Source organism: Ogataea philodendri (genome assembly GCF_020536065.1).
Source record: "Ogataea philodendri strain CBS6075 chromosome Unknown scaffold1, whole genome shotgun sequence".
NCBI classification, from domain to species: domain Eukaryota; kingdom Fungi; phylum Ascomycota; class Pichiomycetes; order Pichiales; family Pichiaceae; genus Ogataea; species Ogataea philodendri.
The window spans coordinates 401010-428676 of NW_025763889.1; the positions used below are offsets into that span (position 1 = coordinate 401010).

General features: G+C 46.4%; 28 protein-coding genes across 28 annotated transcripts; 14 read left to right on the forward strand and 14 right to left on the reverse strand.

The window, feature by feature from the left end:
* Positions 1-199: 199 nt before the first annotated feature.
* Positions 200-1222, forward strand: OGAPHI_002034 (uncharacterized protein; the record flags this gene model as incomplete). Its single annotated transcript, XM_046202860.1, has 1 exon — positions 200-1222. The coding sequence occupies one exon, from the start codon at positions 200-202 to the stop codon at positions 1220-1222; it is 1023 nt and encodes a 340-aa protein (XP_046062694.1).
* On the reverse strand, positions 299-1987 carry OGAPHI_002035 (uncharacterized protein; the record flags this gene model as incomplete). The annotated part of the gene is made up of 2 exons (XM_046202861.1): positions 299-1199; positions 1494-1987. The coding sequence occupies 2 exons, from the start codon at positions 1985-1987 to the stop codon at positions 299-301; spliced, it is 1395 nt and encodes a 464-aa protein (XP_046062695.1).
* On the forward strand, positions 1371-2081 carry OGAPHI_002036 (uncharacterized protein; the record flags this gene model as incomplete). The annotated part of the gene is made up of 1 exon (XM_046202862.1): positions 1371-2081. One exon carries the CDS (start codon positions 1371-1373, stop codon positions 2079-2081), a length of 711 nt encoding a protein of 236 aa, XP_046062696.1.
* A 16-nt stretch (positions 2082-2097) lies between these two features.
* Positions 2098-3837, reverse strand: OGAPHI_002037 (uncharacterized protein; the record flags this gene model as incomplete). Its single annotated transcript, XM_046202863.1, has 1 exon — positions 2098-3837. The coding sequence occupies one exon, from the start codon at positions 3835-3837 to the stop codon at positions 2098-2100; it is 1740 nt and encodes a 579-aa protein (XP_046062697.1).
* Positions 3838-3915: 78 nt separating this feature from the next.
* Positions 3916-5700, reverse strand: OGAPHI_002038 (uncharacterized protein; the record flags this gene model as incomplete). Its single annotated transcript, XM_046202865.1, has 1 exon — positions 3916-5700. The coding sequence occupies one exon, from the start codon at positions 5698-5700 to the stop codon at positions 3916-3918; it is 1785 nt and encodes a 594-aa protein (XP_046062698.1).
* A 600-nt stretch (positions 5701-6300) lies between these two features.
* OGAPHI_002039 (uncharacterized protein) lies at positions 6301-7278 on the reverse strand (the record flags this gene model as incomplete). Its single annotated transcript, XM_046202866.1, has 1 exon — positions 6301-7278. The coding sequence occupies one exon, from the start codon at positions 7276-7278 to the stop codon at positions 6301-6303; it is 978 nt and encodes a 325-aa protein (XP_046062699.1).
* Positions 7279-7523: 245 nt separating this feature from the next.
* On the reverse strand, positions 7524-8635 carry OGAPHI_002040 (uncharacterized protein; the record flags this gene model as incomplete). Its single annotated transcript, XM_046202867.1, has 2 exons — positions 7524-8135; positions 8579-8635. 2 exons carry the CDS (start codon positions 8633-8635, stop codon positions 7524-7526), a joined length of 669 nt encoding a protein of 222 aa, XP_046062700.1.
* A 55-nt stretch (positions 8636-8690) lies between these two features.
* Positions 8691-9600, forward strand: OGAPHI_002041 (uncharacterized protein; the record flags this gene model as incomplete). Its single annotated transcript, XM_046202868.1, has 2 exons — positions 8691-9199; positions 9381-9600. The coding sequence occupies 2 exons, from the start codon at positions 8691-8693 to the stop codon at positions 9598-9600; spliced, it is 729 nt and encodes a 242-aa protein (XP_046062701.1).
* On the reverse strand, positions 9181-10584 carry OGAPHI_002042 (uncharacterized protein; the record flags this gene model as incomplete). The annotated part of the gene is made up of 1 exon (XM_046202869.1): positions 9181-10584. The coding sequence occupies one exon, from the start codon at positions 10582-10584 to the stop codon at positions 9181-9183; it is 1404 nt and encodes a 467-aa protein (XP_046062702.1).
* A 311-nt stretch (positions 10585-10895) lies between these two features.
* OGAPHI_002043 (uncharacterized protein) lies at positions 10896-12533 on the forward strand (the record flags this gene model as incomplete). Its single annotated transcript, XM_046202870.1, has 1 exon — positions 10896-12533. One exon carries the CDS (start codon positions 10896-10898, stop codon positions 12531-12533), a length of 1638 nt encoding a protein of 545 aa, XP_046062703.1.
* Positions 12534-12624: 91 nt separating this feature from the next.
* Positions 12625-14232, forward strand: OGAPHI_002044 (uncharacterized protein; the record flags this gene model as incomplete). The annotated part of the gene is made up of 1 exon (XM_046202871.1): positions 12625-14232. One exon carries the CDS (start codon positions 12625-12627, stop codon positions 14230-14232), a length of 1608 nt encoding a protein of 535 aa, XP_046062704.1.
* OGAPHI_002045 (uncharacterized protein) lies at positions 12840-13085 on the reverse strand (the record flags this gene model as incomplete). Its single annotated transcript, XM_046202872.1, has 1 exon — positions 12840-13085. One exon carries the CDS (start codon positions 13083-13085, stop codon positions 12840-12842), a length of 246 nt encoding a protein of 81 aa, XP_046062705.1.
* On the reverse strand, positions 13986-14618 carry OGAPHI_002046 (uncharacterized protein; the record flags this gene model as incomplete). Its single annotated transcript, XM_046202873.1, has 1 exon — positions 13986-14618. One exon carries the CDS (start codon positions 14616-14618, stop codon positions 13986-13988), a length of 633 nt encoding a protein of 210 aa, XP_046062706.1.
* Positions 14415-14834, forward strand: OGAPHI_002047 (uncharacterized protein; the record flags this gene model as incomplete). Its single annotated transcript, XM_046202874.1, has 1 exon — positions 14415-14834. One exon carries the CDS (start codon positions 14415-14417, stop codon positions 14832-14834), a length of 420 nt encoding a protein of 139 aa, XP_046062707.1.
* A 134-nt stretch (positions 14835-14968) lies between these two features.
* OGAPHI_002048 (uncharacterized protein) lies at positions 14969-15331 on the forward strand (the record flags this gene model as incomplete). The annotated part of the gene is made up of 1 exon (XM_046202876.1): positions 14969-15331. The coding sequence occupies one exon, from the start codon at positions 14969-14971 to the stop codon at positions 15329-15331; it is 363 nt and encodes a 120-aa protein (XP_046062708.1).
* Positions 15332-15336: 5 nt separating this feature from the next.
* OGAPHI_002049 (uncharacterized protein) lies at positions 15337-15825 on the reverse strand (the record flags this gene model as incomplete). Its single annotated transcript, XM_046202877.1, has 1 exon — positions 15337-15825. One exon carries the CDS (start codon positions 15823-15825, stop codon positions 15337-15339), a length of 489 nt encoding a protein of 162 aa, XP_046062709.1.
* Positions 15826-15861: 36 nt separating this feature from the next.
* On the forward strand, positions 15862-16869 carry OGAPHI_002050 (uncharacterized protein; the record flags this gene model as incomplete). The annotated part of the gene is made up of 1 exon (XM_046202878.1): positions 15862-16869. One exon carries the CDS (start codon positions 15862-15864, stop codon positions 16867-16869), a length of 1008 nt encoding a protein of 335 aa, XP_046062710.1.
* OGAPHI_002051 (uncharacterized protein) lies at positions 16866-18563 on the reverse strand (the record flags this gene model as incomplete). The annotated part of the gene is made up of 1 exon (XM_046202879.1): positions 16866-18563. One exon carries the CDS (start codon positions 18561-18563, stop codon positions 16866-16868), a length of 1698 nt encoding a protein of 565 aa, XP_046062711.1.
* OGAPHI_002052 (uncharacterized protein) lies at positions 17068-17906 on the forward strand (the record flags this gene model as incomplete). Its single annotated transcript, XM_046202880.1, has 2 exons — positions 17068-17510; positions 17654-17906. 2 exons carry the CDS (start codon positions 17068-17070, stop codon positions 17904-17906), a joined length of 696 nt encoding a protein of 231 aa, XP_046062712.1.
* Positions 18564-18956: 393 nt separating the features above from the next.
* OGAPHI_002053 (uncharacterized protein) lies at positions 18957-19518 on the forward strand (the record flags this gene model as incomplete). Its single annotated transcript, XM_046202881.1, has 2 exons — positions 18957-19253; positions 19327-19518. 2 exons carry the CDS (start codon positions 18957-18959, stop codon positions 19516-19518), a joined length of 489 nt encoding a protein of 162 aa, XP_046062713.1.
* Positions 19519-19676: 158 nt separating this feature from the next.
* Positions 19677-21503, forward strand: OGAPHI_002054 (uncharacterized protein; the record flags this gene model as incomplete). Its single annotated transcript, XM_046202882.1, has 1 exon — positions 19677-21503. The coding sequence occupies one exon, from the start codon at positions 19677-19679 to the stop codon at positions 21501-21503; it is 1827 nt and encodes a 608-aa protein (XP_046062714.1).
* Positions 20133-21322, reverse strand: OGAPHI_002055 (uncharacterized protein; the record flags this gene model as incomplete). Its single annotated transcript, XM_046202883.1, has 2 exons — positions 20133-20846; positions 21215-21322. 2 exons carry the CDS (start codon positions 21320-21322, stop codon positions 20133-20135), a joined length of 822 nt encoding a protein of 273 aa, XP_046062715.1.
* Positions 21504-21548: 45 nt separating the features above from the next.
* Positions 21549-22600, reverse strand: OGAPHI_002056 (uncharacterized protein; the record flags this gene model as incomplete). Its single annotated transcript, XM_046202884.1, has 2 exons — positions 21549-22461; positions 22563-22600. The coding sequence occupies 2 exons, from the start codon at positions 22598-22600 to the stop codon at positions 21549-21551; spliced, it is 951 nt and encodes a 316-aa protein (XP_046062716.1).
* OGAPHI_002057 (uncharacterized protein) lies at positions 22553-23317 on the forward strand (the record flags this gene model as incomplete). Its single annotated transcript, XM_046202885.1, has 1 exon — positions 22553-23317. The coding sequence occupies one exon, from the start codon at positions 22553-22555 to the stop codon at positions 23315-23317; it is 765 nt and encodes a 254-aa protein (XP_046062717.1).
* Positions 23318-23414: 97 nt separating this feature from the next.
* OGAPHI_002058 (uncharacterized protein) lies at positions 23415-24620 on the forward strand (the record flags this gene model as incomplete). Its single annotated transcript, XM_046202887.1, has 1 exon — positions 23415-24620. One exon carries the CDS (start codon positions 23415-23417, stop codon positions 24618-24620), a length of 1206 nt encoding a protein of 401 aa, XP_046062718.1.
* A 37-nt stretch (positions 24621-24657) lies between these two features.
* Positions 24658-26832, reverse strand: OGAPHI_002059 (uncharacterized protein; the record flags this gene model as incomplete). The annotated part of the gene is made up of 1 exon (XM_046202888.1): positions 24658-26832. One exon carries the CDS (start codon positions 26830-26832, stop codon positions 24658-24660), a length of 2175 nt encoding a protein of 724 aa, XP_046062719.1.
* OGAPHI_002060 (uncharacterized protein) lies at positions 24875-25677 on the forward strand (the record flags this gene model as incomplete). Its single annotated transcript, XM_046202889.1, has 2 exons — positions 24875-25086; positions 25212-25677. 2 exons carry the CDS (start codon positions 24875-24877, stop codon positions 25675-25677), a joined length of 678 nt encoding a protein of 225 aa, XP_046062720.1.
* A 474-nt stretch (positions 26833-27306) lies between the features above and the next one.
* On the reverse strand, positions 27307-27657 carry OGAPHI_002061 (uncharacterized protein; the record flags this gene model as incomplete). The annotated part of the gene is made up of 1 exon (XM_046202890.1): positions 27307-27657. The coding sequence occupies one exon, from the start codon at positions 27655-27657 to the stop codon at positions 27307-27309; it is 351 nt and encodes a 116-aa protein (XP_046062721.1).
* Positions 27658-27667: the final 10 nt, after the last annotated feature.

Genomic DNA, 27667 nt, shown 5'->3' on the forward strand with positions numbered 1-27667 from the left:
GATCGGACTGCTGACACGGCACCAGATTACCCGATTTGCCTAAGATATCCTCCATGAGCGAAAAAACACGGGGTTGCTTATTTCGGACGTGGGATGTGCGGGATAGGAACCACAGGAATTTAGGTTTTTTTCTCGATAAGATTGCATTATGAACCGTCTGTCTCAATTAAACCGAGCAAAAACTTCTTTCAATAGATCAATGTCGACGTATAAAGTGTTAAGATTTGGACCCGTGAGATTCGCTCAGGAAGCATGGGCTGAACTGGCCGCCAAGCCCAACGTGGAGGTGGTGGAGTCGTCAGCTTCTTCTAGAGACGAATTTGTGAAGGAGTTGAAGTCCGGCAAGTTCAAGGACGTTGACATCATTGCCAGAACGTTTGAGAGTGTCAAGCAGACTGGTCTGGTCGACAAGGAGCTGTTGAGTTTGTTGAAGGAGACCACTCAGCTGAAAGCAATTTCTCACAACGGTGCGGGATACGACCAGGTGGACGCTGTTGAGTGCGGCGAATTGGGAATCCAGGTTTCCAATGTTCCGTCGCTTGTGGACGCAGCAACAGCCGACTCGCATATCTACCTGTTGCTGGGAGCATTGAGAAACTTCCAACTCTCCACCCTGAACCTGTTGAAAGGTAAATGGCCAACCAGCAAGTGTGCAGGCACGCCAATTGGCCACGATCCCGAAGGAAAGGTGCTTGGTATCTACGGAATGGGCGGAATTGGCCGTGCTGTGAGAGACAGAGCCAAACCGTTTGGGTTCAAGAAGATCATCTATCACAACAGAAACAGACTTGCTGCTGAGCTGGAAGGCGGTGCTGAGTACGTTACGTTTGACGAGCTGCTGAAACAGTCGGACGTCATTTCGATTAACATCCCACTCAACAGTGCCACCAAGCACTCGATCAACAAGGACGCCATTTCTAAGATGAAGGACGGGGTGGTTATCGTCAACACGGCCAGAGGAGCCATTGTCGACGAGAGCGCCTTGCTTCCGGCCCTGAAAAGCGGCAAGGTTGGCTCTTTTGGTGCAGATGTGTTTGAAAACGAGCCAAACGTCAACATGGAGCTTGTGGAGCAGCCAAATGTGGTTTCGCTGCCACACATGGGCACCCACACCGTCGAGACCATGAAGGCCATGGAGGAGTTTGTTGTTGAGAACGTTACCAAGTACGTCGACACGGGCAAGGTTTTGACGATCGTTCCTGAATTGAAGGGTAAATTCTAGGAGTCTCGGCGAGTTTCGTAATTTCTTTAATCTGATTATCAAATAAAAGCTTTGGTTATTATTTATCTAAACTTTTTATTTATCACGAGTTATGATTCTAACTTCCCAGCGATTAATTAGGTTATCGTCAGCCCCTCGACTGGGCAACATGTGGTACCTCATAGCAGCCGTCACCCTGACCGTGTGCAACCAACCCCAGGAAATACCCAAACTTTATCACTATGCTCTCCACCTGCGAAATGGTCTGGGCCATCCGTCTCCAGAGTTATACGATAAGGTCAAGACCTCCATAGACTGCGTGTCTGGCGATAACAACTGGTGTCCGTACGAACTGGATCCTAGTTTCAGACTCTCGGAAAAGTTCAGAGAAAGCATCTTGAAAACATCTGCGTTGAGTGGACTCCCCAAGGCAATCAACTCTCTGATGATTCTGAAAGAAACCACCCCGAAAGCATTGAGGGCTTCGCAGGAACCCAACAGACCGCCCACCAGCTCGTTTGCTGCGTTCGAGTCGGAACAGGCCCGCGGCATGCAGTTCTGGAAAACCATATACAGCAAGATCAGCAACAGAGTCATCACCCAGATGAGCTCGTCGTACCCTGACCTGTGGTCGTACACGATCCAGCACGTGTATTCGCCACTGCTGTCGTACTCAGGGGTCCTCACACCGCAGGAGACCTCGCTGATAGTGATATCGTGTCTGATTCCGCAAGACGTGAATCCACAGTTGAAAGGCCATCTAAAAGGAGCTCTGAATTTGAACATTGACTTGGAAACCATCAACGACTGCCGCGAGATGGCCATCGAGGTGAGCCAATGGTGCGGAACTGTGTGGAAGAACGAGGTTGCCAAATTGTAGCTCCCGTATATATTAATCATTCTTCTCCGACTTCCATTTTTTCCAGACGATCAATCTTTTCAGCACTCGACGTCGCGTCCTTCTCCTTTTCGACCCGCCCTACGCTCAGGAACCCGTTCATCTCGTCGTTCGACTTGCCAAACAGCTGGTACCAAAACTTGACGTCGTTATAATTGGGAAAAACCACCTCCTGGTCGTCGTGGTAGCCAGGGAACGAGAACTCCTGCTTGCGGCTCTTGAAGTAGTTCCACACCGATTGGGTCCTCGTCTCGAGCTGCAGTTGTTTCTTCTCGCGCTCGCAGTCGTACAAAAACGTCCCGTATTGACAGGAGTACAGGTGGTAAACCAAACGACGCAAAAACCGCTCGTTGAACTCGAATTTCTCTGGGTGCTGGCGCATCAGCTGGTAGACACAGTCGAGAAACTGCTGGAACACAGGGCTCTCCAGCTTTGTGTTCTGATGGTGCTTAAAATGCTGGTTGAGTTGCTTGATCTTCTGGAAGTTTGTGTCCTGCGCATAGTTGTAGAACTTTGTATCGCGTTGTAAGTGTCCTGACCGCTCGTTGAACCGGTGCCCAAAGGAACACCAGTCCTTCTCAACAAGAACCACAAACCCTTCCAGTGTCCGGAAGTATGGGTCCAGACACAGCTGGACCAGCGAGGCGATTTGCGACGTCCTGTCCCATCCGTCAGAACAATGCAGTATCAAGTGCATGCCGTTTAAATGCATCGACTTCACCAACAGGTCTGTCGCTTTGAGCATGTTGGAGACGTGGTTGAGCCACCCAGATTTGATAAGAAGCTCCGGACTGTATAACTGTGTAGAGACGTCGCCGTTCTTCAGCACTTCCTTAATCTTGTTCAAGCTTTCTCTCATGATATGGATATTTTCAATGTTGAGAAACACTTTTTTGCAACCGGGGTAATTCTCCATCACCTCTGTCCCTGCACCCAGAGCGGCCTGAGCCATGGCGTTGGTGATAGGACGCGCATCGACAATCAAGTTGGCGAGGTTTTGGCGGCCGTTGGTGGCAAATATCTCGCTCAATAATTTTTCATCTTGTAAAGAGCGATTCTGCTTTATTCCTGTCAAGGGCTGCGAACTGCGAACTATGCAAGCGCCGTTCTTCTTGTAGTAGTAGGTCAGTGCAGGGAATCTGTTTTTCGAACGGAAGCTCACCGAATGCGATAGAATCGTGTCGCTGATCGCCCGAGGTACAATTGTTTGTGCAGGATAGCTGGAACACAGCCTGTAGTCACTGTTCAAATTGGACAGCCGCCAAGGCCCCGAGTCCAGATCGAGCCCTTGTCGCTGGAACTCGTCAAACACCTGGTAATCCTTCCACCCGTTAAATGCCGTTTCAATCCTTATCGGAGAATAAAGAAATGCATACACCTTATCGATCTCATCAATACACGTTAATTTCATAATACTGTCATAAGCGTCTTGGCATTGGGCCAAATCCGGGAAATCGAGTGCCATGAACGTGAAATCGCGACATCGGATCCGCAGACACGCTCCTTTGCACAGATCCGGATGCGTTTCAGAGTCAACCATGTACAGTTGGGCCGACCCTTTGTTTAGTTCCACCCTCTCGATCATTGGATAACAGCACCATAGCTCCCGCATTCCGGTCGCAGTGGGCGGGAGAGTGAAAATCAGATGATGGGTGGTCAGATGCAACGTCCCCTTAAGAGAAGTACCGCGCCTGAAAAGTAGAATATCGTCTACCTTTGTGATCTTGATATATTCCATTGAGGAAATAATTAAATTCAAAAATATCTTTGGGTTGCGAAATCTAAGATACAATTTTATACTCTGTCCATATATCTATTATTTCCACTCGGCGATCCATCTTTTGGCGATCTCGTCCTTGATCCACTTGCTTTTGTTTCTCCAGCGGCCCATCGACCAGAAATGGTGCGGGTTGAAAACCGGTGCTGTGGATTCCGGTTGCACTGGCTGTGCGGGCTGTGCAGGCGGTGCAGAATAAACCTGTTCCATCACTTCGGATATCTCTGAGTCGCGCCGTTGTTCCCACGGTCTGAGCATCTGTGCACCCATCCACTCGTTCTTCCGCCATTGGTTTCCGTAAGTCATCTCGTAAATCCGGCTCACGGCCCGTTTATATGCAAACATCTCATCTTCTCCAGTAAACCGGCCAACGTCCTTGAAATTCGTCTCCACAGTCGTCTGTGTGAACTCGTTCTTGCCCTCCTCGTAACTCTGCACATTCGGCCGGTACGGATTCGACAAGTACAGCTGTGTCCTTGCAAACATCTCCTCCTCCAGAATCTGCTGGTTGTTCGATCTGGTATCCTCTTTCTGCAACATGTCTGGGAAAAAGAGCCCCGACGGCTCAACTTCCATGCGCAGAACAACGTTGCAACGTGCTTCGTATAGCGAATCAAGCAACGTGATGAACCGACGAGCCTCGCTGCGTCGACGTGTTGTGAGAACAGGAATATTGTCCACGACAAGTGTGTGGAACCGAGAAGCCAGAGATATGTACTCTCCCGGGCCGTAATACGAGTCACCACAGAGCTGCTCAAAATCAAAGTATGCTACGCCATTATGGTGTTTAGGCACTCTGATTTCTCGGCCGTAGCTCACGAACGTGGTGGACTGGGTCTCCTGTGGCATCAACCCTTGGATTAGTGCTTCCCATACTCTCTGTTGCTGGGGATCCTTCTTCACCACCAGGTACGGGTCGACTTTTTGGTCGGCCATCAGCATCCTGTAATCGCAGTCACTGTTCATATCAAACACCTGGCAACGCATCTTCAAGATTCGCTCGAAACCGTGGAACTGGGTCTTATTGAAATCTGTCGAGTAGAGTTCCTCGGGCAGTCGGTTCGAAGTAGCCACCAAGACGCCTCCTAGCTTGAAGAAGTAGGTAAACAGGATCTTGACGATTTTCGCCGAGGCCAGATCGGGTAGCATAAACTCGTCCAACATGAGCACGTGATGGTTGCGGACCATTTTCGAGGCCACCTCGAGCAACAAAAACTCGTTCTCGAGCCACAGAAAGCTATGGTTGCTCTGATCCTGGCGTTTGCGGCGTTCGTAGATGTTATGGATCTCGGAATAGACCCATAAAATGAAATTATTATAATGAACCCTCAACTTCCCCTTAACAGGGAGCGACTCGGCAAAAGTGTTGAGTAGCATCGATTTCCCACATCCAACCTCTCCATTCACCAGTAGTCCCTGCGGAGCAGAAATCTTGTAGATTTCCTCCTCGTCAGTCAGCACTTCGACCAGGTCCTTGCGCTCGTTAGCGGGTATTTTCCCACCCCAAAACTGTCTATAACCGATAGCCCTGTATAACAAACTAGTGTTCTTTTCGGTATACCGCTCCTCCAACTGTCGAACAAGATTGTTGATCTGCAACTCCTTATCGTTCGGAGTATAGTCCCGGAGTCGGAAATACAGTTTTTGGAATTCCAGCGCAGCACGATGCTGATGGACATCTGCTTGCAAAGTCCCCGACGCGACAGCGGCCCGATAGATCTGATACGGGTCTGTCATGACCAGGCCTGATCCCGCGGTGAAGGCACGGGTTGTGTGGTGGAAACAGCGGTTGCCAGTCTTGGAGTTGATTAAAACATGGAACATTGATTTCGCTCTTTACGGACAAGATAAAGGAAATAAATTCAACATGCCCTTTTTATTCTATACCTCTGAAAAATAAGAATGTTATCGATATATAACACCTAGATACAGCTTATGGATGGGTTTGCGGGAGTTGGGTCAGAATAACTTCAGAGTTGAATACCTTGCTGTCTTTTCATCACCAAGAGTTGGCATCCGCAAAACAGGAGGAACAGCACATACAGCCCAACGGCACCAAACACGGTTTTCGCAACACTGACAGTTAGTAATCACCGGTGAAATGAGTAGCAAACTTACGCTTTTCCGTCTTCCGGATCGGTTATAGATCCCATCATCGACTCATGGTTATTGTAGAACAATGCACCGATAACAGATAAAATGACAATTCCAAATGCAGAGATCAGAGTGCACGCCCATGCTTTGGCCGGCTGAGGTTAGTCGTTCGAAATCATGTCCTACTTACCGACACAACAGGCTTCATCGTAGAGTATCTGTGTCTGTATAAATTAATAACCAATAATTTTTTCCGGGCAACATAACCTAAGTCGGTCTTGTCAATTATATATACGTTCGTCAAATACATAACCTTATCGTCCAACTATATCAAGGTTTTGGGAACCCTTCCATGTCGACACTGATCTTAGCCTTTTTCCGTAATCGTTCGAGTTCTTCGCTGTCACGCTGGCTTCCTTTTTCCACCACCAAATTCCGTAGAAGTCGATTTTCCATCTCGAGCTGTTGGATCTTGAGCTCGAGGTTTTTCGACAAATCCGTCAGCTCTTTCAGGTTCCTCTCCATCTCCTGTTCCTTGAGCTTCTTCTTGATGCGGAATCTCGCAGAAGCCGCCGTGTTGCGTCTTCTTTTATCTGTCTCCACATATTCTTTAGGCTCTCCGAGGAATGACACATCCGGTGACACCGTAGAAGAAACGGTATTCATGTGAGTCACATTCACTTGTTCAACAGGCTCGAATGTACTCACTTGTGTACTGCTTGGAGCCACCAAACTGGACTCCGAGCTCGAGGTATCTTGTTGTAAAGCGTCGGGTTTGTGGTAAGCTATAAGCGAGGCAAGAGCTTCGATCTGGGTCTGGGATAGTCCGGCCGCAGAGAGCGTGTGCTGGGCTCCGCGAGGAATCGAAACCCGAGGAAGTTGTGAGTCTGGGCCCAAGTTCAGTCTTTGTTGATCTTGCTGAACTAGATGTGCTGGGTTGAGTTGTTGGTATGGACGTTGTAAAAGCTCCGAGATGGTCGACGGAATAGCACCTTGTCCGCGGTCGGGGCTGCCATAGTTATCATGTTGGTCACTGTTGCTGTTCGAGTATTCCATTTTCAACTTTGGCTTCTCTTCGTCGGGAAATATAAACGAGTCGTCTGCAAACGCTGCAAGCTCCACGCTGAGTTGGTCGTCGATGTTAGGTTCCTCCGAGAGATCGTTTTGGTCACCGTTTTGCATGAAGTTGTCTACGTAAACAAGCTGCTCCAAAAGAGCCATAGGCGTGTCGTCTGGCATATTTGTAGGTAAAGAAGTGCCGTTTTGCTGAAACTCGTCCAACGCTGGCGACTCGGAGAATCCTGACATGGTTATATGGCGCCGTGTGAAGCGAAAAGAACTGCGATGATGATGAATAAAGTGACTTTCAAAAATTTTTAGCCACAATCGGGAGACCGGGTAAGTGACGCCTCCACACATGGGTGAAGCCACTTTTTTCTTAGTTGCTCCGTGTAATTAAAAACGTTGTCGGGATCGTCTGCGGATGTTATTAATACATATTCTATGCAATCGTGAATCGTAGGCGGGAAGGGCGTAGTCTTCTGTATAGTAAGCTAGTCCGAAACAGAAAAGCTCCTACGCCAGCGGAATTTCTTGCCCCACTTGGCCCAAGAAGAGCCTGAGCCGGAGCCACTTTTAGCTGAAGAAGTCGATGAAAAGCTCATGTTTCGACTTGGTTTCGCGCTCGACTGGTCAACGTCCTCTCTTTCTGAACAGTCGTCTTCCGACGAAGACTCGACAGTAACAAACATTTTGGTGAGAACTTCTCTCGTGAACTCCTGGTAAGAGTCGTGTAAATAGTGCTTGGTGAGAGCCAAAAAGCGTTGTAATAGCTCTATGTCCGGGATCTCAGAGGCAACAAGGCCGGCTTTGAGGTCTCCTGGAAGGTTTATTTCACTGGATGCGTTGATTTCGAAATACTCTTCGTACAGTATTCTCCAGACCTTGACATCGTCTCTATGATTATCTATGAATATCTTCAGTGTTTGGTAGAACTCCAGGTTCTCTAAACAATGTTTGTCAAGAAGAAACTGTGCAAACGCGGACCGTGAAAACAGCGACTCCGAAGGAACTTTGTTGTCAATAACCGAGTCCAGTTTTGGTATGTTTGGTTGTGATGACGTAGAGAGGTTCGGCCGCTCTCTATTTTGGGTCCCAAAGGACACCTTTGAGCCCGTCAAAGAGATCATAAAATTAAATAAATTCCGATTTCAACGAAAATGTCCCTTTATATATAACAGTTTTACGTCAGGGGCGAGAGCTATCAAGTCGACCGTTTATCTTATTGGGCATACGAAAAAGAAAATCTGTTGGGTTGTTTTTCTATTGTTCTCAACGGTTTTTACCTCTAAGTTTTTAACCACTATTGTTTCATAACTGTTACGCCTTCCAATTTCGGAAACCGCTGATAGTTTTCCAGCTGCTTTCAAGAAAAATGAAGCGGTGTGCAGATGTCGTGTTTGTAGCAATAACCGAGCTACCGACATCCCCGTATATTATATGCTCATCGTCTTGGCTAGAACTGACCTGACATGTTGCCGATACGAACTACATGCTTCGAAAAGAAATGATGGTTTGACATCAAATCACCCCACCCTTTTGTTTTTACATCGCTAGAACCGTAATAAACGATCTTCTCTGCCATCCCAAAATCGGCAACGCACATCTACACTTTTTTAAATTTGCTACATATTTTGATTTGATTTTGACACATTCGTTGCATGAATGATTCTCAGCCTACTCGCTTACTGAGGTCTCAGGACCCGTCAACTCTTCCCGAATATCTTAGAGAGCTCAAAAGCTCTAAACTCGTCACTTTGTCCTTCATCCCTCCAAGTAAGCGCAAGATAAGAGGCTATATTGAACCTGGCACATCCACAGATATTCCTATCAATATTCTTTCAAAATCGCCATCGCTGCTCATACCGATCAGCTCGAGACGAAGATCACGTCAGTTCAAAGCACGCAGACTCTCTTTCAAGGTGTCTGAGTCCGCCTCTCCCAAATTAAGTCACACCCCGAATCAGAATTTCAGGCAGCTGTTCCCAAATCTGCATCATGAGCTAGCTACAATATCTTCAAATACACAGGGCTGGACCCTCGGTACTTCGAAAGTCGCCTTGCTGCTGAAAAACTACACTGTGTTCCATGAACACTTGCGCAAGAAACAGAAAGAATCAAGATGCATGCATAACAATCTCATTAAACCAGCTACTCAGCTAGAAATGCCGTAACATTGCCGGTCACATAATAGGAAATGTTTTCTCCCCAGATGAGGTCAAGATGCTCATAATTTTCGACCCCCACAATATTCAAACTGGTGCCGTCACTGGCTTTAACCGTATCTTCTAACTTCTCGTCTTCATCTGTGAGCAGCGGCTTCATATTGACATCTGCTGCAGTCAGAACAGACATTTTGCACTCACTGAATTGCGGCAGCTGCTCGATCATCAGTTTTATGTCAACCAACGAGTCGGACATACCATAGATCAGCAGAATTTTGGAAAGTTTGATATGCGAGTGGATAGGATACTCGAACGCCGAAAACAGGTCCGATTCTTGATACATTTGGAATTTTTTGGATTTGATGATTTGAAACCAGTGGACAACGCTTTTCACGGAGGTGGTTGAGTATAAATGAAAGTAACTAATGAATTTTTGTATTGGATCGATGTTGAGGGATTTCCAGTCAAACAAGATGTCGTTGGAAATGTCAATGAGTTTCGTAAAGAACGGAGGGTAAGTGATGTTTCTCCAAAATAAGACAGACTTCATGAGGATTTTGCGGCCAAATAATAAATAAATAAGAGCAGGTTGGAAGTGAACGATCGAGTTTATGAGCCAGTTGGACAGTTTCTTTGGAGTTGTAGCGGGCGATATCAAGATCAGCTTGCCAATCTTACTGTTAAGGTCGTTGTTAATGGAAATAGCGGCTAACACCTGGGAGCAGCCCTGACTGAATCCGATATATGTTAATTTGGACATATTATTCAACTTCAGAACGTAATCGAGCGAGTCAGGGATATCGTACAGCGCAAACTCATCAATTGAAAAATTCCAAAATTCGTCTTCATTGACCGAAAGTGAGGTATGTCTTGAGGAATATTTGTTGCCTCTGTTGTTCCCCAGATACACATCGTACCCCAATTCACACAACCGGAAGGGCAGGTTTTCCTCGGAATTGGCCATCAAAACCCAAATCTCACTGTTCATCAGCAGTCCGTGTTGGAAGTACACTATCTCACCATTTGGACGGAACCCATTCTGTTCTGGATTTATACGATGAACAGTCAATAAGTAACCATCTCTTGTTTGAACCAAATGACTTTCCGATTTGTAACCATAAATTGCACAGAGCTCTTGGAAATCATCTGCTTTTCTCAATTCCTCTGCTCTCTTCAAAAGTTTATCGTCTTGTAAATTGCCCGAGTACAAATATCTGTTATAAAGAGGGTTTCTGGTAACTTGGAGACTGAATAAAAACTTGGCAAGACCGGTGAAAAATGCAATGAGTGGCTCAGGCAAAAACCAGGTGATGCCTAGAATCAACTGTTCCAGAACAATCACACCAACCGATGTTATATCTTCTAACCTTAATTTGACCTGATTAAACATGGCTGGGCTAGATAAATTTATTTATTCTTTCGTATTTATGTTTTGCACAGCCTGCATTTGTAAGAATTTCATGTCTTGTATGAAATTAAAACAAGAATTTCTATAATTTGTTTTTATTATGGTTTTTGATCGTTTGCTCTCAAGAAGACCTTCAAGAAGGGTATGTTCCATCACAACTACTCACTAACATATAGTCTCGGGATTCGGGAGTTTACTATTATTCCAACCCACCGCCTCAATCGCCAAATGGTCCTTCAGATGCTTATATGGCAGCAAACTTTGCTGCCGGAAGTATCTCGCGGAGTAACTCAATGAATAGCTTATCCAATGCGGCAGCCTCAGCTGCCCTGCGTAAGCATTCGTCGACATCCAATTTGGCTGATCGGAGACTATCTGGACAAAGAACGATGTCGCTTAGCTCCAGAAGCTTTCGGTCCCCGGATACGTATAGCCGGAGAACAAACTCACTTCAGAATGGTTCTTACAATCCGTATAACTACCGCTCCAACAGTTTGTCGTCGACGTCCTACAGACCCAATAACACACGTTCTAATTCTTTGAATTCTAATTCATCTAGATTTTCAACCGGTTTCACAACCACAACAACCACAACTACAAAGAGACTTCCTCAGGGGCGACACAGTATGCCAACGACTATTGTCAAGACGACAAAGGAACAGGATGCTGAAGGTCGAACACGATCGATTACAAAGACCACCGTGGAGCAAAAGGATGGCTTTGAAATCACCAAAACCACTATCGTCAAACCGAGCTTTGTAGAAAACTATGGAGATGACCTTGGAAGCATCGCAGAAGGTTTTGACGAAGACTTTTATCAAGAGGAGGAGCCGATTGCCAATGGTAACGCAGAACTAGAGAAAATCCAAGAAGAACCTGTGGAACCCGATGTCATACATTTAGTGGAACATGAGCCGCAACCTACAAAACAAGCTCCTGCTACCAACTCTAATACTATCGAGTCTGCCCGAACTCACACATACAGACAGCTGACACAGGCGAAACCAAAGCGTGTGAGTGTTTCCCCTGCCAGAATCATCCTAAAGAAGTCTACTGTTGACGATGACTCCGATGGTCAGTCGGTTTATTCAGATGCGAATGAGATCACACCAAATACTCAAAAGGCCGTTGAAGGCGAGAAAGTCACCGAGGAGGTTCAATCCAATGGATCTAGTACAGTGGCAGGTTCTCCGGTGATTCCGCAAAGATCATCATTCCGTGCTCCTCCCTCTTTCGCACCTAGGGCTAACAGTTTAACCTCTAACACATCTTCCATGCGTAAGCAAGTGAAGATAGTGGGTCCAGACCCTGCAGAATCTAGGCCGGCGGTCCGGAAGCCAACCCCAGAACAGACTTACGAACAAGCTTACCAAATCGCGCTTCAAAAAGTTTATGGACCTAGTTACAATGCTCCCGTGGAAGATGTTGATATGGATGAGGATACAAAAAAGAACACGCTACTCAACGCAGCTGATAGCGAAAACGGACGTGCTATGTCTTTGACACGGAAGCCTACATCTCCGGTGCCTCAGGCTCCGGTTGATTCTAGCTACCAGTCTAATGCAGCAGGGGTTGGTTTTAGAACCCATACTTTGCGTGGCGAAGCAGACAGCAAAGAAGATAAAAAACTCAAGGCAGCTCAACACAAGGAGGAAAAGAAAAAGTTGAAAGAATTGCGTAAAGAGCAAAAGAGTGAGGTGACCAAACTGAACAAACAACGGGAAATAGCTCGCAAGAATGTGGATGACTTGAACGAGAAGAAGAGAATTTTCAGTTTCCGTAAATCCAAGCCTCAGGAGGTTGCTCCCGAGGCTGAAAACAGTGCAATTACGGTTACTCTCCCTGTGGAGGAGGACCCTGCACCACCACAAGAACAAAAAGCTTCAAAGAGTACCGTGGGAACGAAATTCAAAAAGTTCTTCAATCTGTAAGAAATGTTTAAATAAGGTTTTTAATGTTTAATTACTGACGCAAAAATAATTCTCGTCTTATAAAAACACCAATTTAATTTGCACTTGCCTCATGTCGTTAGAGGCCAGCATTCACACGCTACATTGGCATGATAACAATCTTCCAGTATACTCGTTAGATATCCAACCATCTAAGGTCACGTCTGCTCAGAAAACTGTGAGAGTAGCCACCGGTGGTGGAGACAACAACGTGCGCATTTGGCGTGCTAGCTATACAGAAACTGGCGTAGAGTCAATTCAATATCTGAGCTCGCTAACAAAACACACTCAGGCAGTCAATTGCGTGAGATTCGACCCATCTGGAGAGTTACTAGCTAGTGCATCCGACGATGGAACTATCATGATTTGGTCACTTTCAGATAAAATTATCAAGGAATTTGGGAATGAAGAAGATGACGTGAAGGAAAGTTGGTACCTGAAGACCTCGTGTCGGTCTTCTTCACTTTCAGAGGTATACGACATATCTTGGTCGCCAGACTCGAAATATATCTGCTGTGGATCAATGGACAACATTACGCGTATTTTCAACGTGTCTACAGGAACGATGATAAAACAAATAGCCGAACATAACCATTATGTCCAAGGAGTGACGTGGGATCCGAGAAATGAATTCATCTGTTCCCAATCGGCCGACAGGTCTGTTCATATTTATAAAATTCTCAGCGACAAAGCTTCGGACCTTGTCCTTTCTCCGACCACATTCTATAAAATAGTGCGTGCGGAATTGCCTACAAAGAGTCTCACCAGTGAGAATCTAAGCAAGAACCTAGATGTTTCTTCCATGGACCCTCCATTACAAACACCACGTCATAAGCGCACACATTCAAACTCCTCAACGTCGTCATCGCATTCCCTCGCAATGTCGATCACTCGATCATCCAGTCCTCTTCCAGCAGTCATGCCTGCATCATCTAATGCCATTTACAAGAACTTTCACCTGTACCACAACGAAACATTACAATCTTTCTTTAGAAGACTTTCATTTTCTCCGGATGGGATGCTCCTTTTGACCACAAGTGGGATTTATAAGACAGATGGCACAGAAGAGAATGTAAATACGGTTTATATTCACACGCGTGTTGGTCTCAATAGACTGCCCGTGGCCCACTTGCCTGGATTCAAGAAACCAGCCATAGCGATCAAGTTCAGTCCTGTCTTATACAAGTTGATCCCCGATGAGCCTCGAGTCTTCAAGCTTGACTACCGCATGATATTTGCTGTGGCTACTCAAGATTCCCTGGTCTTGTACGACACTCAAAGACTGAAAGCCTTGGGAATCGTGACAAATATTCATTATGCTGTGATTACCGATCTAAGCTGGTCTCCAGACGGTCAATTGTTGATGGTGTCTAGTGCAGACGGATTTGTTTCGAGTGTGAATGTGTCAAAGACTCTATCGGGCGAGATTGAGGCTTACAATGGCAAAGAGTTTTTGAAGAAAAAACGCGAAAGCCTTGCTTCCACCCCAGCAACCCCTGGTACACCAGCACTGGCCTCCGTTCCCCAGCAAACGTCAATCATCGACATGCTACAGATGGAGCCAATACCACCTCCTGAGATTATTGGGAAGCCGGGTGATTCGGTCGAGGTGATCGACATCACCACTCCCCGTGCTTCATCTCCCGGTCCAGGCCCTTCTCCTAAAAGACAGAAAAACTGATCGGGCACATTGGGGTTTGAACCTAGGCAAATAATACATGGACGTAGTGAACACACCAAGACATTCATTCTCAAAAACGGTTTTATGAATATATTGTCCGCTTTAGGAAGAAGTCTCCCCGTTTTTTTCTCGATAAAATCCTTATCGGTAGTTATATATTCAAGAGCTCCACTCTTGGAAATATGTCTACAATGCCAACCAAGCCACTTGTATTGCAAACGAAGAAGCTCGATCAGCCTCCTGAGGGATTCGATGACACCTCCCGAGGAGATGTTCACTGGCACACGCTCTTCTCTTCTCCAGAAACTCCTACTGATCAATTGACCGCAGGACTTGGCATTTGTCCGGTTGGAACTGGCCGCTTGTGTAAACACCGTCACAAACATGCTGAGATATACTACATCACTGAAGGTATTGGTGAGGTGACCGTTGATGCTGAAACCTACGAAGTTTCAAATGGGCACACTATCTATATTCCTGGTGATGCTGAACACGGGATCAAAAACGTCGGAAACATTCCCTTGAAATGGTTTTACGTATTTGCTGCAGATTCATTTTCAGAGATTGTGTACAGATTTTCTCACGAGCAGAGCTCTGAATAATCGCGCTTAAATAGATTGGGCGCTTAATATCTTGTCCGTAACTAGGGGAAAATATATCAGTCACGTGCATATCATCACATGACCCAAAGATTTCGCCGGATAATTTCCACAGTAAAAATACTCCAGAATAAACCATGGATAACACAGTTACGCTGGTGGTCACATTGGTGGTTGCGTTCGTCTTCATAGCGTATTTTCTGGGCGAGAAGTCACCTGTGACAGATGAAATGGTTGCACGGGTCGCTCAAGTCGCGCCTTCACTATCTCCAGATGTCATTCGTCGTGATCTAGAACGGACCCGTAATGTGCACCAGACAATTGATAACTACTTAAATAACCAACTCGGGCCCACAGGGATAAGCGAACCCCATTCAGCAGAAACTACACAATCAATACAGAAACCCAAAGCACAAGCAGCTCATTTCGAAGGCTTGGACTTTGAACAGAAGAAACGGGAAATGGTGCTCAGGGCTCGTCAGAGATTAAATCTTAATTAGCTAGCCTATGTTCGTCTATCAAAATACATTTTGAACTTCTTGTTTTCGTTCTTCACCCTGTAAATGAAACCCATGATCACGTCACTCTCCTTGACGTTTAGCTGGTTGTGGAAATGATCCTCCACTGCGCGTCTGAGGTCGTCTCTGGTGCGGTATTCGTACATGTTTGTTCCGCTGCTCATTTCGTTTTTCAAGTAAGACTCAGACGTTTCTCCAAGTTCAGATCCTTCGAGTAGGTATCCCTGGAAGGTCTTGGCATCCGACACGATGATTTGCGATGGATTCAAATATAATTCTCTATATTTGCGCAACTGCTCCTCTGTCCAGTCCGAGAAGTCCAAAGGGTCTTTCGGAGGAAAATCTTGCGGTCCATTCGAGTGGATGTACTTTGCCAGGAACTCCTTCTGCTGTTGAGCAAGAATCTGATTCCGTTGTTTCGTTGACGAACGCGAAGATGAAACTGGATCTGGTTCGGAATTCTCTCTTCTAGCCATTGTAAGAAATACTTTTTTTTTGTCTCTCATCGCTTCATGACTAATATCTACGTTTTGGGTGCTGGTGGAATTGGAACCCTTGTTGCAGCAGGGCTGACCAAACGGTTCCCAGTGAACTTCATTGTGCGCACACAGAGTAAAATCGATCTGTTGAAGAAAACGAACAATACTTTCACCATCACTCAACTTTTCAACCAAAATGCCAAAATTAGCCGTCAAATCGCAAATGCCTCTAGAGCAGAGGAGATCAAGGATAGACAAATCGACTTCCTGATTGTGAGTGTGAAGACATTTGACACTGTCAAATCACTCACTCCGTTGCTACCAAAAATTGGCTCCTCAACTCATATTCTTTTGATCCAGAATGGAATGGGAGTTTTAGAGGAGCTGAATGCAAAGGTTTGGCCCGATGCATCCACCAGACCGGTGCTTTACCAAGGTGTCATCACTCATGGAATATTCCAGGATCAATCAGAGATAGGTACTTACAATTATAGCCATGCAGGAAACGGAGATCTTAAGGTCGCCAGAGTTGACGGGAAACCTGCTACCCATCCTGTTATTCAGGCGTTGGTCGAAAGCGAAATCAACACAAGCGTTTATACGTTTGAAGACCTCTTGACTCATCAAGTCTCCAAACTGATGGTCAACGTTTGCATGAATCCAACAACTTCTGTTCTGGATTGTATTAATTACGAGTTGGCTGATATCGACGCTGTTAAAGAATATTTCCGTTGCATGATTCACGAAGGTATGACTATTCTTAAGAGAAAATACCCAGCTCTTGAGAATCGTCCTGAATTGGCCGATGATCTTCTTGTGGATCTGGCATGCGAGAAAGGCTTCATACTGAACGGGAAAAACAGTACCAGTATGAGACAGGATACTCTATTCCTGAGAGATACGGAAATCGACTATATTAATGGCTATATTGTGAGATTAGCAGAGGATATGGGTCTTGATGCACCTTACAACCGCAGCATTCAGCTGCTGACCAAAAGTCGGTCAATAATCAATAAAAGACGAGCAGAGCTGAAAAATTAGCTTTTCTCACCATAGAATTGAACATCTTGTCCTTTGGAGCTGATGGCCTCGATGACATTATCTTCCTCTTCGTCGGAGATAAGAGATTCTTTGCCCAAGTTACTCTTAGGTCCTTGGTAGATCTTGTGAGCGTAGACGACATACCACACCATACACAGGAACATAGATCCCCAGTAAACGACGACGGTCCAGTTCATCATGTCTGGAGTGTTGTCGGCACCTCTGTATTGTGGGAAGTTGAGGATAGGAATCATCAAAACGACAAACGCAACAGCGACCCATCCAGAAGGTTCAGACATGATTCCTAAATTCCAGGGACCCTTGCGGAAAGTCTTTCTAGAGTATGTGATTCTCAGAAGCGTAGGAATAGTGAAGGAAATGAATGATCCAATAGCACCGACAGAGAAGATGGCGTTGATTGGAGTCTCACCTCCAAACATCAGCAAAAGCAACAATTCACCCATAAACCAGTTGGCCCACACAGCATTAACTGGAGTCTTGGTTAATGGGTTCACAGACGACCACCATTTGGAAAGCGGAAAACACCCATCTCTGGAGTACGAGAAGAGCACACGAGAAGCTGCAATCATACATGAGAATGACATAGCGAACGACAAAACAACAGCGAAAGCAGTGAGAGCGTACACGCGTTCACGGGTCAGAATCTGAGCAAGGTAAGAAACGTATGGTTGTCCGAGCTCGTCGTTGACAGCGCTGTCAACGTCCACAATAGTGTAAGCCATTGCTAATTGGAAAACGAAACCAAGAGTTCCTCCTGTGGCAGCTGTCAAGACGATGGCTCTTGGAGTTGCAACCTGAGCGTTGGAACACTCCTCTGCCAAGTGGAAAGGAGAGTCGAAACCAGACATGGTCCAAATAACGGCCATGAAACTCATCAAGATGCAAATTCCGTCAGGCCATTCGGTATAGTTGGTGATGCCCCAGGCGATATCGTTTGTGTTGAATTTAGGCAAGCCCTGGTCCTCTCTAGTGTTTCCTCCCAAAACAATCACAAACGAGATAAACAGGAACAGTAAGTTGAGGGCCGTTGAGCCCGAGTTGATAAAAGCGATCCATTTTGTTGGTAGAGAAGCGATGATAGCGCAGAAAAAGGTCAAACAGGAGGTGAGCAGATATGTCTGCCAGTTGGTAGCGGAGTAGGAAGCGTCGTCAAAGGACTTCAGAGCCAAGATCATACTGGCACATCCGTAAGCGACGGACGGAGCACCGGTGACCTGGACGAAGTAGTTGGACCATCCAACAAACCAGGACAGGACTGCTTTGTATTTAGGTGGAGCAAGCATGGCTGTAGCATAGTACAATCCTCCAGAGGTCGGAAAAGCACTGGATATTTCGGCCATGGAGCAGGCCACGGCCATCACACCAATCATTCCGACCAAGTATCCCCAAGTCAGACCTGCATTTCCAGCATAGGCCATAGAATACCACAGAGTAGAGGCGATAGAAGGAAGCAGTCCAAGGACCGAAAACGAAACACCGAACGTAGTGAGAAGCGAAAACTCTCTCTTGAATTCCTGCTTATATCCCAAGGCTAAGATGACCGCCTCATCGCTGTCGACGTCGTGATCAACCACAATTCTCTGTGACTTATTAGACAGAACAGAAGTGACGGGGATCTGATCAACAGACAGCACGGTCGCTATCGGACGTATAGGAGAAGCGCTGGTTGTCATTTTTGTTACTAGTTGTGACAGCCTCGGCAGTATACATGTATATATATTCCCACGGTCTATCTTATCAAAAGTTTCAGTGCATGCACGTCTCTTTTGGCTGTGCTGCACTTCTTATCTGTCGCGGGATCCCAAAGTTGATAACTTAGCGGCAAATGAGAGGGTAGGAACTGCTACATCGCATATATACGGCGCACCCTTTTGTTCGGCGTTCTTACCCCTTCCAACAAGGGTCATTTTTGCATTATAGGCAATGATTGGAGTTTTCGATTATGATTCGTCGTCGACTTTCCTAATCTGATCGCGCCTGCATGGAATCGAGCCGCACAGAATAAAGGTCGATCGGCGAGTCGGTAAACGTTTGAAGGTGTGAAAAAAAACCCATTTTATAGGCCCATGAGAACCACGCAAACTTTGATCAGATCCTCGCGCTTAATTAGTCGGAGTTTTGCCAAAGGGGCCGTTCCCGCACTCAGACAGGTTAATGTCGCAGGATTCCAATTACAACCAACGCAAATACGTTGGAATTCGATCTCCATCACCACGGAAGGTGTGGAAATTCCAGAAAGCGTCAAGAACCTCACTTTAGAGCAGTACGACGTTAGCGCTAATGAGACTTTGGAGTCGGTTTACTGTGATTTAGATGATTTTTTTGACACCAAGGGAATCTCGGACGCCGATGTGGAAGAAAGCGTAAGTACTATGCCTTTTTGCACCCCAACGATACTAACTACAGGCCGGAATCCTCACCATCAACACCAGTCAGGGCTCATATGTGTTAAACAAACAGCCACCAAATAAGCAATTGTGGCTCAGTTCGCCTATATCAGGTCCCAAGAGATTCGATCTAGTGGACGGAAAATGGATCAGCATTCGCGATAATCTAAAACTTTTGGACATCCTGCAGACGGAGATCAATGACATATATGGAGACTTTGAGTTTACCAGTGAGTTCTGATTCCCCAGGCTAGCTTGATCCGCGGCGTGGGGTAGTTAAGGGAATCACACGTGAGCCATGTACATGTGACCTTTAAAAAAAAAAAGATTACACCAATTCTGCCTTTTCAGCAATGTGCACGACCGTAAAATTTTTATAATCTTTAGGTACCTTTGACCATGTCGACTGTTTCTGCATCGAAAGCGAAGAGAGAGGCCAAGAAGGCAGCCAAGGCTGCTGAGGGAAAGCTCAAGACCAAGAAATTGACCAAAAAGGAAAAGGAAAAGCTTGAAGCCGAAGGAGACGTCACTTCTACAGCAGAAGAGATTGAAAAGCTCAAGTTGCAACAGGACAAAGAAGGAATGAGTGACAGAGTCACCACTGGTGTGTTGGACTCGTTGGAGACATCCAGAGATATCAAGATGTCTTCTGTGTCGCTTCTTTTCCACGGTAAGGTGCTTTTACAAGACTCTTCTTTGGAATTGAACTACGGTAGACGTTATGGATTGCTTGGAGAGAACGGTTGTGGTAAGTCCACCTTTTTGAGAGCCCTTGCTGCCAGAGAATATCCTGTTCCTGATCACATTGATGTGTACTTGTTGAACGAGCCAGCCAATGCATCTGAATATTCTGCATTAGAGTGGGTCGTTAGAGAAGCTGAGGCCCAACTTGCCCGTTTGGAAAAGGAAGTTGAGGATATCATTGTTGACGAGGGTCCAGAGTCCCCATTGTTGGAGCCATTGTACGAGAGAATCGACGAGATGGACCCAGCTACGTTTGAATCCAGAGCTGCTGTTATTTTGACCGGTCTTGGTTTCAATGCCACCACCATCAAGAAGAGAACCATGGACATGTCCGGAGGATGGAAGATGAGAGTTGCTCTTGCCAAGGCTTTGTTCGTCAAGCCAACCTTGCTTTTGTTGGACGACCCAACTGCCCACTTGGATTTGGAAGCCTGTGTTTGGTTGGAAGAATACTTGAAGAGGTTCGACAAGACCTTGATTCTTGTTTCTCACTCTGAGGATTTCTTGAACGGTGTTTGTACCAACATGATTGACATGAGATTGAAGAAGATCACCATGTACGGTGGTAACTACGATGCTTACGTCAAGACCAGAACCGAATTGGAAACCAACCAAATGAAACAATACCACAAACAACAAGAAGAAATCCAGCATATCAAAAAGTTCATTGCTTCGGCTGGTACTTATGCTAACTTGGTTAGACAGGCCAAGTCCAGACAGAAGATCCTTGACAAGATGGAGGCCGACGGTTTGATTCAGCCTGTTGTTCCAGACAGAGTCTTCAGTTTCACATTCCCAGAGATTGAGAGATTGCCGCCACCAGTGCTTTCTTTCGACGACATCTCTTTTGCCTATGACGGTAATCCAGAACACTACTTATACAAAGACTTGTCCTTCGGTGTGGACATGGATTCGAGAGTGGCACTTGTGGGACCAAATGGTGTGGGTAAATCCACCCTGTTGAAGCTCATGACGGGTGAGTTGCAACCTCAAAAGGGAAGAGTTTCCAAGCATACACATTTGAAGATCGGAGTGTATTCTCAGCACTCTGCAGACCAGCTTGATCTGACCAAGACTCCATTGGAATTCGTCAGAGACAAGTTCTCGCATATTTCGCAGGACTTCCAGTATTGGAGAGGTCAACTAGGAAGATTCGGATTGACTGGAGAAGGTCAGACTTCGCAAATGGCAACCTTGTCCGAGGGACAAAGATCTAGAGTTGTGTTTGCTTTGCTTGCTTTGGAGTCGCCTAATGTTTTGTTGTTGGACGAGCCTACTAACGGATTGGATATTCCAACCATTGACTCTTTGGCCGATGCTATCAACAGTTTCAATGGAGGTGTTTGTGTTGTTTCGCACGACTTCAGATTGTTGGACAAGATTGCTAAAGATATTTATGTCGTTGAGAACCAAACTGCCACCAGATGGGACGGATCCATTCTTTCCTACAAGGCTAAGTTGGCCAAGAATATTGTGCTTTAATGAGGTGATAGATGTCTAGGTAGGTAGTATTGAATCTATGTTAGTTTATTTCTCAGTTTTAATGTTAATTCCGTTGTTGAGGTCTCTCAGATCGGCTGCAAACAGCACAGAGTGAGCCCAGCCGGCGTATTCTCCCCAAAGTTCTTTGAACTTGTCCTGGATTTGCGCGTAAAGTTCTTTATTGAGCACTTTTCCTGGCATGCGGTAATCTTTGGTTGCAATCTTGAAAACATGGGTATCCACAGGAACGACGTCGTGTTTGTCCAATGACATAAGACAAACACAGTCGGCAACTTTTGGGCCAACTCCTTTAAACGACTGGAGGTATTCGTGGCACGCTTTGTGCGGCTCTGTTCTCATGGTGTATAGCTTGAGAAACTCATCTTTGTCGGTCAGCATCTGGGCGGTTTGCTGAATATATTTGGCTCTGTAACCAAATCCAAGCTCGCGAAGCTCGGTTTCGACGTTTGGACCCGCCAAACGTGCTGGCTCGGGGAATAAATAGTGCTTGATTCCTTGATGATCCACCAAAAAGTCACCGTAATGAATACACAGGTTTTCGCACATTTTGGAAATCCGTTTCACATTGTTATTAGTTGAGCAAATGAAAGAAACCAGGTTCTCCCATGGATCTTGTCTCAGCATCCTGATGCCTCCAAAATTCATTGAGTTCTTGGTAAAATGCTTATCTTTTGATGCCCAGTCCAAATACAGGTCTTCGAGCTTGATTTGCAAGTTGAAGTAGTCCATGACAACCTCTTCAGTGTCCTTCATATGAGGGATGGATGCGAAGTGTAAAAATGTCTCGTCTTGCTTGAGTAGAAGAACACGATTCTGAATCGTGCAAGACCAGATATCGTCAACGAACTTCCATCTAAAAGCCTGGCCGCAACGCAGAACTCTGGATATAGCCAGTTCCTGAGGTTGGTTAGTGCTTGAGCTGTGTTGTACGTACTTTCTGCGACAGTTGGATGCTTTTCCAGAGGATGTCTTTGGTCATGATAAGTAGACGCGACGAACTAAAATTTTTAGTCGCGTCGAGTTTTATCATGGTTCTACATAACGATAAATGGAAATGGAAGAATAAGGTCAAACATCTGCGGAAAGTTGGAAACGCAGAACCTGAGGACAAGTCGGGGAGCGAGGAGTCTGAAGAGGAACTGATCACGAATACCTGGAGATTTGAGGAGTTACAGCCTATTCAACATCCGAAGGATGAGGAACAGTTGGCTTTGGAAAGAGAGCAGAGAGCTCTGGAGCAGGAGCGCGAAGAGGCAAATGCTAGTCTTGTGCTAGAAAGACTGAAATTGGGCGGCCATGAGCCAGAGATCGAGGAAAAACAGAAGGATGCCAAGAAGATGACCAAGCAAGATCTTCTTGACTGGGAGATGAACAAAAAAGATACCAAGACCACCAGTGAGCCGCAGAAGTCGCGCGTGCTCAGCAAGGAGGAAAAGGACCAGTTTTACGAGCTGCAAAAGCGAATCGAGCGGCAGAAAATGGTGGCATCCATGAAAAAACGGTTTGCAGAACCTGGCAAAGGCAGAGTACTGGAGGTGGCCAAGAAACACGACGACAACTACAAGGCGGTCAACTCGCTGGCTCTGGAAGAGGCTGCTCGGAAACAGGGTGCTGGCGATTTCGAGGAGAGTCTGGCCAATCTGATTGGAGACTCTGTTCCTGCGGAAGACGATCACGACAGAACAGTTCCGCTGCACATTTCAAAGCCAACATCGAGCACCAGCAAGCCGGCGCCGTTCAAGCTATCTGCGTCCAAGAAAGACGAGGATTTCCTCGACGACTTGCTTGGATGAACTGTTCACGCCGATCGACGTTTTATGGCGACGCGAACGCGAAAAATGTTTACCAAACTCCAATCTTCGGGCTCGTGATCTACATATGGCTCGCGGCATGGGATCTTCGGACAGAGCGCTTCTTCCCGAAGATTCGGAAGTGCTTGGGATACTGACCGATTATTTGGTGCGCAAGAACCAGAAGTACAACCAACTACAGAATTTTCCTGGATCTGGAGGCAAGGGGGATCGAGACCCATTGGAGACCAAGGTCGAACAGCAGGCCGCTGAGATCGTCAAGTTGCGGTCGAAATGCTCACAACTGGAAGAACGGCTGCGGCGGTACGAGCATAACTCGCCGGAAATCAGCGTCGTTTTTTCCCCACGCAAACGGACCCGGCTCTCCCCATTGAAAGCAGAGCAGTCTCCAACTTACTCGTCGCTTTCTGGAACAGAGACCGAGGACTCTGCGTTCTCGACTCCGCACAAGCTGCGTCTGGTGAATGTGCTCACCAAATCCGCGCAGCCAGAGAAACTTGTCTCTGACAGCGACGGAGAGTACGACGACGAGTCGCGCAAGGTTCTGAAACAATCGGGCTCTCAGCAACCCCGCGACAAGATCAGAAGTCTTCAGGACGAGGAGCTGGTCGATCTGACCATTCATCCGGTGCGGAAAGGCAACTGGTGGCCAGAAGACTTCAAGCCTAATCCAGAGACGAATTTTGGCGAGAAAGAACCGTTTAAAATGCGCATGATCAATCCAAAGTATGCGCATCCGGCTTTGCAGACACAGCTCAAGTACCAGCAAAAACATCTTCAGGAGGAAGCCATGAAGGGATTCAACAGACTTGCAGGGAAAGTTGAGCCCAGCACGCCAGGAGTGAAGCTCGTTTGGAACTCGCCGGCCGCAGGCGCGTTGCCGACTCCTCTCAAGACGCCCGAACAGGCTCTGGACGACCCGAACATCGACCCGGTGTTCAAGTTCGAAATCAACAGAAATAACTATAAAAATTTTGGACTGAACCTGAATAGCAACAAACTCAAGCTTTGGCTGGACTTGCAGGACTCGCCACCGGGCCATGAGCGGTCCGAGTTCCCTACGCCTTCACAAACCGCCGCCGACAGAGAAAAGAGTCTGAAACGGTCGAAATTGATCGCACTTCAGCGGCTTTTCCAAACAGTCTTTATGATCCAGCCTACTAAAGATGACAACGCCAGCTACCAACAAGTTGGTAAGTTTATTTTCCGCAACGAGGAGTGGAACCAGCTTGTCAGACAGAACAAGTTCCAGATCGACCAAACCATCTTCTACCACTTCGAATGATTAGTTACTTGCATAATATCACACTCTGTATGTCTATTTATTTCCTGCTCTGGAAGTCCACGTAGTTGTAGTAGTTGAAGTTGTTCAATGCAGGGTTGAGCTCCAACGACGTGCTCACAAACTGTTTGGCGCCCTCGGTGAGCTCGTGGTGAAGAGTCTCGTCCGACGAGGTTGGCGTCAGAGACTTCAGTGCGTTTCCGTGGCCATCGCTCACAATTCCTTTGGTAGGGTCAGGATAGAACCGTTGTAATGGAATGTATCTCTGGAACATCTCGTACGAGGCCAAGGTAAATCCAAATTGGGGCGACGACCGACAAATACGTGCAACACCTCCCTTGAACAAAGCCCTGAACCCTTCTTCCTTGAGAATACGGCTGAATGCGTCCGCAATGTTCTTGTACGCCTTCTCTCCTGGTCTCACCTCCACTTGCAATCTGGTCTTGATCACATCGCATGGAGTCGTGCAGTAGGCAGCAGGCATTCCGGCCATGGCACCACTAAGAAGCAGCTCCCAAGACTCGAGTCTGTTTCTCTTGGCTGGGTTGTGTGGATCAAATCCGAAAACATACTTCTTGATGTTGGCGTAGGTAGGGAAGTAGATGGCACTGAAAGGAACGTCTCTCAGCATGCAGGCAGAAGCACCTTTATAAAGACCCTTGAGTCCAAGTGCTCTGACAATATCAACGGCAGACTTCTCGACGTAAGGAATGCCTTCCTTGGCCATCTGTCTAACGGTCTCACCTTGAACTTGCAGTCTGATCTTGGTGATTTCCAGAGGATTGGTGAAGATCACCTGACAAGCACCAGCAGAAGAACCGGCCAAGATCTCCCAGCCCATGGTCAATTCGCCGTTCTTGCAGTACTTGGCACCGAGTCCTCTGACCAAATCGTTGACGGTCAATTTGATGGCCTTTTCAGGAGCCACACCGACCAGTTGAGGCAGCAGTCCGGAGTAGAAACCAATCAGTCCTTCGTGCTGGAACACTTTACGGAAACAGTCACCGTAAGAGCTGTAAAGAGAGTTTCCCTTCTGGTTCTGCATTCTGGTTTTAACTAAATCGATCGGATACACAACAGTGGCACCGATCGCACCAGCAACAGAACCAAGCAGGAAAGAGTATGCAGAGTTGAAAATTGGATACAAGCTGAATGGAATATTATCTGCAGATTCGCGGGATTTGATAAGATCGTCTGTCAGGATAGCCAACATGTCTCCGGACTTGATGGCCGATGCAACGTTCTGCTGTTGCAGGAGTTGAGAGTTCCATTGGAAAAACAAAGATGCTTCTTCTTTCGTGACTGTGGATGTAATGTGGGATCTAGCGTACTCGTAAAATTCTTCTTTCGAGATAAGATGATCTTTGCTATTGTATTTTCCAGAGGAGATCTGCTCATAGATGGTGTAGTTGAGAGCTGGCAGGTCCTTCAGCAGTTTGACAAGGTTCTTCGACTCGTCGAACGACAACTCGGCGCCGTACGTGGATCTCGAGAACGACTCGATCTGAGAAAGAACAGTCTTTGGAAGCCTCGAGTAGAAGATCTCGTTCACGATGTTCTTAAATTTCTCTGTGTTGATCTTGTTGTCCACGGCCGCGTCTTTAAACTTCTCCTCCAAACTGAGTTCCGGGAGCTTGGAAACCAGCTCCGAAAAGTCGCCCGAGCTGAGTTTGGTGAGCTTGTTTTCTTCGAGATATTTTCTCACAAGCTCGATATTGGAGTTGGATTTGACCGTCTGGTTCAGGTTGGCCAGGATCTCCAAAAACCGCTCGGCCTCGAGCTGCTGGCTGTTGTTGTGGTCGGCGTAAAAGTCGTGCTCGAACAGCTTGAAAAGCTTGAACAAAAGTTTCGTGGTGGACTCATCGGTGTTCTGGACAGTGAGAAGCTCTTTGGAGAACTTCTGGAAGTCTGTCTCGGTCAAATAACCTCTCTTCTCGTGGTCGGCAATCAAATAAAGCAAACCAAACGAGTCGATCGGAAGAAAAGGAGCCACCTTCGATAAGTTTGGCTTTTCTTGATTTTGAATCACCTTGACAAAATCCTCGAACTTGAGCACCTTTTCTTTTGTGTCGAGATCTGAGTACTGTTTCGAGTATTTCTTAAATATGCTGGACAAAGACGAGTCGGTATTGGAAGGCATTGTTGTAGAACGTGTCTTGTGACCAGAACCAAATGAAAGAACAGGGGTATCTGGTTTATTTGTAGCGGTAATCATGACTCAAGTTTTTTTCAACGCGTATTGTTAAACTATTGTTAGGTCCGGAATCACCTATGGAGAAATGGAACAACGTTAAAAAAAAGCTCGATTAGACACTTGAGAATTATCTGTGCTTATATACTCTGGTTACGCACAACCGTTACTTATCACTTGGAGGCAATCTTAATCGGTCAAACGTAACTATCCGGGGATATTTCGTTTAATCTGCGCCCGGTCAGACGGTACCCCGGGATTGTGCTACTTGGGATATTCCAGTTTCCCTGTTCTACCGATTTTATACGGTGCGAGAAAAAAAAATCCCCAAAAAAATTCCTCTCTTCCCAATCTTGGAAACCTAACCAGTTACCCGGAAATGATTCGTCTGCCCCCACAAAATAACTCAAAACCGCTTTACTGACACCCTCAAGGAATAATTGATAGTACACTATTTTTATTTTCTTTACACAGATTTCTGGATGCGTACTAGCACGTTTATTTCTTAGTGGCCTCTCCACCCTCCTTGGCACCGGAAATGGCACCGGAGACGTACTCAACAGCCTCAGCAAGCTTTTCCTTACCGGCTCCCAAGTATTCGTTGGCAGTGTCGGCGAGAGTAGCTTGGTGGTCCTTAGCATCGCTCTTAGCGGTATCGGCACCAGATTGGGCCTTGTCACCCAAAGTCTGGCCGAAAGACTTCTGGTTGTCTGGGACAACGCCACCAGCAACCTTGTCAACCTGGTCGGTCACAGTCTCCTTGGTCTTCTCAAGAGTGCTCTTCTGAGAGTCTGGCTTAACAGCCTCAGACACCTTGTCGCCAAATCCTTTTCTTCCTAAGTCACTCATGTTATTTGTT